Genomic DNA, 4,605 nt, shown 5'->3' on the forward strand with positions numbered 1-4,605 from the left:
CCTGGAATTTAAAAATCTGTACTGTTTCCACCACCCCCTACCCACACTGCGCAGGGGGATGCCGGGAAACTCTCACTTTATTTTCCATTTACCCAGTGAGCCAAGGAGGGAGGCGGGGAGATGTGAGAAAGGTAGGAGAATCTATTCCACACGTGTCAGCTCAGGACTGTGGCGATGACAGGAACTCCAGCATCCCCTCTCCTCTGCAGACACACACGCACACGCACCCCTTCCTGAGTTATCCTGGAAGCTTCTTGGTTCAATCTTTCCCTCCTTCCATGAAGACTCACTCCCCCAGCAGATAATAGAAAAGGATACTGAAGCTGAAGACTGGGACGCCTAGGGGCGCCTGGGTGGCTCAGCCGTTAAGCGTCTGCCTTTGGCTCGGGGTCATGATCCCAGGGTCCTGGGATCGAGCCCTGCATCGGGCTCCCTCTGCCTGTTGCTGCACCTGCTTGTCCTCTCTCTCTCTCTTCTCTCTCTCTCTCTCTCTGACAAACAAATAAATTTAAAAAAAAATAAAGCCTGAGGGCTGTAGGACAGAACCCAGGAGCCCTGGCTGTGGCCCAGTCCATCTCTCTCAGCTCCTTGGCCCTCTGCAAACAGGGTTGACACGGGCAGAGGGAATGGATTCTGCTTCTCTGCCACCTCCTTACTCTGCATCCTCTTCTTCCAGGGCTGCCCTGATGGGGTGTGGTAATGAATGAGCCGACCCAGCCCCAGCGGACAAGGATGGAGAACCATACCCAGAAGGGTAAGAAGCGATGCCCACCCATCCCCACGTAGAATGACTCTCCTGGGAGGGTGGATCCCCAGGCCCTGGCAGGGCTGCTGACCCTCAGCCTGCGAACTGCTAAGAGTGGAAGGACTCCAGACTCTTCTTGTGGATGGTTCCCTACCCTGCGGCTCCATCATGAGGCTCCTTGTGGCCCCCCTCTTGCTGGCCTGGGTGGCTGGTGCCACCGCCGCCGTGCCCGTGGTACCCTGGCGTGTGCCCTGCCCCCCTCAGTGTGCCTGCCAGATCCGGCCCTGGTATACACCCCGATCATCCTACCGGGAGGCCACCACCGTGGACTGCAACGACCTGTTCCTGACAGCCGTGCCCCCCGGGCTGCCCGCGGGCACACAGACCTTGCTGCTGCAGAGCAACAGCATTGTCCGTGTGGACCAAAGTGAGCTCAACTACCTGGCCAATCTCACGGAGCTGGACCTGTCCCAGAACAGCTTTTCGGACGCTCGAGACTGTGACTTCCGTGCCCTGCCCCAGCTGCTGAGCCTGCACCTGGAGGAGAACCAGCTGACCCGGCTGGAGGACCACAGCTTCGCAGGGCTGACCAGCCTGCAGGAGCTCTATCTCAACCACAACCAGCTCTACCGCATCGCCCCCGGGGCCTTCGCTGGCCTTGGCAACCTGCTGCGGCTGCACCTCAACTCCAACCTGCTGAGGGCCATCGACAGCCGCTGGTTTGAGATGCTGCCCAACCTAGAGATCCTCATGATTGGTGGCAACAAAGTAGACGCCATCCTGGACATGAACTTCCGGCCTCTGGCCAATTTGCGCAGCCTGGTGCTAGCAGGCATGAACCTTCGGGAGATCTCCGACTACTCCCTGGAGGGCTTGCAAAGCCTGGAGAGCCTCTCCTTCTATGACAACCAGCTGGCCCGGGTGCCCAGGCGGGCCCTGGAGCAGGTGCCCGGGCTCAAGTTCCTAGACCTGAACAAGAACCCGCTCCAGCGGGTGGGGCCCGGGGACTTTGCCAACATGCTGCACCTCAAGGAGCTGGGGCTGAACAACATGGAGGAGCTGGTTTCCATCGACAAGTTCGCCCTGGTCAACCTCCCCGAGCTGACCAAGCTGGACATCACCAACAACCCCCGGCTGTCCTTCATCCACCCCCGCGCCTTCCACCACCTGCCCCAGATGGAGACCCTCATGCTCAACAACAATGCTCTCAGTGCCTTGCACCAGCAGACGGTGGAGTCCCTGCCCAACCTGCAGGAGGTGGGTCTCCACGGCAACCCCATCCGCTGTGATTGCATCATCCGCTGGGCCAATGCCACGGGCACCCGTGTCCGCTTCATCGAGCCACAGTCCACCCTGTGTGCCGAGCCGCCAGACCTCCAGCGCCGCCCAGTCCGCGAGGTACCCTTCCGGGAGATGACAGACCACTGCCTGCCCCTCATCTCCCCCCGCAGCTTCCCCCCCAGCCTTCAGGTGGCCAGTGGAGAGAGCCTGGTGCTACACTGCCGGGCACTGGCTGAACCGGAACCCGAGATCTACTGGGTCACTCCAGCCGGGATTCGACTAACAGCTGCCCGTGCTGGCAGGAAGTACCGGGTGTACCCCGAGGGGACCCTCGAGCTGCGGAGGGTGACAGCAGAAGAGGCGGGGCTGTACACCTGTGTGGCCCAGAACCTGGTGGGGGCTGACAGTAAGACGGTCAGTGTGGTGGTTGGCCGGGCTCCCCTGCAGCCAGGCTGGGACAAGGGACGGGGGCTGGAGCTCCGGGTGCAGGAGACCCACCCTTATCACATCCTACTGTCTTGGGTCCCCCCACCCAACACAGTCTCTACCAACCTCACCTGGTCCAGCGCCTCTTCCCTCCGGGGCCAGGGCGCCCCTGCTCTGGCCCGCCTGCCGAGGGGCACCCACAGCTACAACATCACCCGCCTCCTTCAGGCCACGGAGTACTGGGCCTGCCTGCAAGTGGCCTTTGCTGATGCCCACACCCAGTTGGCATGCGTATGGACCAGGACTAAGGAGGCCACTCCTTGCCACAGAGCCTTAGGGGACCGGCCCGGGCTCATAGCCATGCTGGCCCTCGCTGTCCTCTTGCTGGCAGCCGGGCTAGCCACCCACCGGGGCACTGCTCAGCCCAGGCAGGGCGTGGGTGGGCGGCCTCTCCTTCCAGCCTGGGCTTTCTGGGGCTGCAGTGCCCCCGCGGTCCGAGTGGTGTCCGCGCCCCTCGTCCTGGCCTGGAATCCAGGAAGGAAGCTGTCCAGGTCTTCAGAAGCAGAAACATTGTCCCCACCATTGCTGCAAAATTCTCAAAGCTCAGCCTGCTCTCCGCAGTAGACAAATAACTAGGACTCCTTTTGACCGAAAGGGAGGCAATCTGGGCCAGATGCCCTGCCCGGAAAGTGACAGGGACCCGCGTGCTTGAGGCCTGGCAGCCAGACCAAGACAGACGGGGCTTTGTAGCGCCAGGGGCGGCTCCCGCCGCCTCCACGAAGTCGCCGTTACCTTCTGGGGGCCTGTCTGCTGACATTCTGAGGAGCATCTCCGAGGAACAGGAAGGACTCTCTGGCTAGAGCCTCCCCTCTCCCTAGTTGTCTGTGTGCCCAGAGGCTCCTGGGCCTCTGCTTGGATGTCCCCTGCCCATGTCCCCAGGCCCTTGGCCCACAGGGTGCGCCCCTCTCCTCTTCTCTTCCTCTGTACAGTCTCAGTTGCTTGCTCTTTCCCCTCCTGGGCAAGGGCTGAGGGAGGCCTCTCCTCCCCACCTTGGGGGACCCCTCCCACAGTGGGCCCCCGGCCGGACCTGAAAGACATTTGGGGAGGGGGCTGCCCGGGAACGCCTCATCTCAGCAAGCCCGGGTTGGCACCGCGAGGTTGACTTTCTATAGGCAATTTTGTACCTTTGTGGAGAAATGTGTCACCTCCCCCCAACCCAGTTCACTCTTTTCTCCTGTTTTGTAAAAAATAAAAATAAACAAGAACAACAATAATAAGGGGGGAAAGGAAACAAAAGGAAGCTCATCTTTGACTACTAAGTGTACCTGTACAGCCCTCTGCTCTGGAATCTCTGCGAGCCCGGGGGCCGGCGGGGGAGGGGCTGGGAGAGGAGGGGAGAGGGAGATGGTGACAGAGGGCACAGGTGTGCCCTGGAGGGGTGAATCCAGGCCTGCTCCCCAGAGGCCCTGTAACTGTGAACGGGAGAGCTGGGGGCAGAAGGGCAGAGAGCAGGAGAAGCTGACAGGAAAGGGAGGAGAAAGTGGGAGAAGAAAACGGAGAAAAGCTCCGAGAGATGGAGAGAGTGGAAATTTCCATCACCAAACATTGTCACCCCTTCTCTTTCCCTGATAAGCAATTAACATGCCAGTGCCTGGGAAGCACTTCCCAGCCTATTTCTAATTAAACAAACCCAAGAGGCAGAGTCATGCAGAGAATTGCAAATCATCAAGACAGCAAGAAGTTTGGCTCACTGGGGCAGGAGGGGGTGTGGGGTGATAGAGGATCTGGGGAGGGGAGGGCTGTGGGAGAAAGAAATTGCTGCATTGATCTTCCCGGTCCATTTCGGTATCATTTGCAATGAGCCTGGTTTGCTAAGACAGATTGACTTCTTAGGACCAAATGTGAAGAGGAGCATCTGTCCGAAAGGCCATAGACCCCGGGGCTGAGAGGGGGGGGAAGAGGGGGGCTGCTCTGGCCGGTCAAGGGGGCCACAGCTCCAGAGCAGAGGCCACTGGGCCACAGCTCTTGTTTCTGGAAGGGGCTAGGAAAGCCACGGGTCTCCTGAGACCGAAGAAACAACACGTGAGGCTGAGCACCCCTGCGCTCCAGACACAGAGGGCAGCCTTGTTGCGAGTTGGCTCCAAGCCGCTGCA

General features: G+C 60.2%; 1 protein-coding gene across 1 annotated transcript; it reads left to right on the top strand.

Annotated features, from left to right (window-relative positions):
• Nucleotides 1–913: 913 nt before the first annotated feature.
• LRRN2 (leucine rich repeat neuronal 2) lies at nucleotides 914–3,077 on the top strand. The gene has a single exon (XM_028120377.2). The coding sequence runs from the start codon at nucleotides 914–916 to the stop codon at nucleotides 3,074–3,076; it is 2,163 nt and encodes a 720-aa protein (XP_027976178.1). The 3' UTR covers nucleotide 3,077.
• The last annotated feature ends 1,528 nt before the right edge of the window (nucleotides 3,078–4,605 follow it).

Source organism: Eumetopias jubatus, unplaced genomic scaffold (assembly GCF_037043125.1).
Source record: "Eumetopias jubatus isolate StellerSeaLion01/CBP00866 unplaced genomic scaffold, mEumJub1_p1.0 scaffold_12, whole genome shotgun sequence".
Taxonomy (NCBI): domain Eukaryota; kingdom Metazoa; phylum Chordata; class Mammalia; order Carnivora; family Otariidae; genus Eumetopias; species Eumetopias jubatus.

Bases quoted from the DNA above. Each gene is read 5' to 3' on its own strand.
- LRRN2 (XM_028120377.2), top strand. From the start codon at position 914: ATGAGGCTCCTTGTGGCCCCCCTCTTGCTGGCCTGGGTGGCTGGTGCC.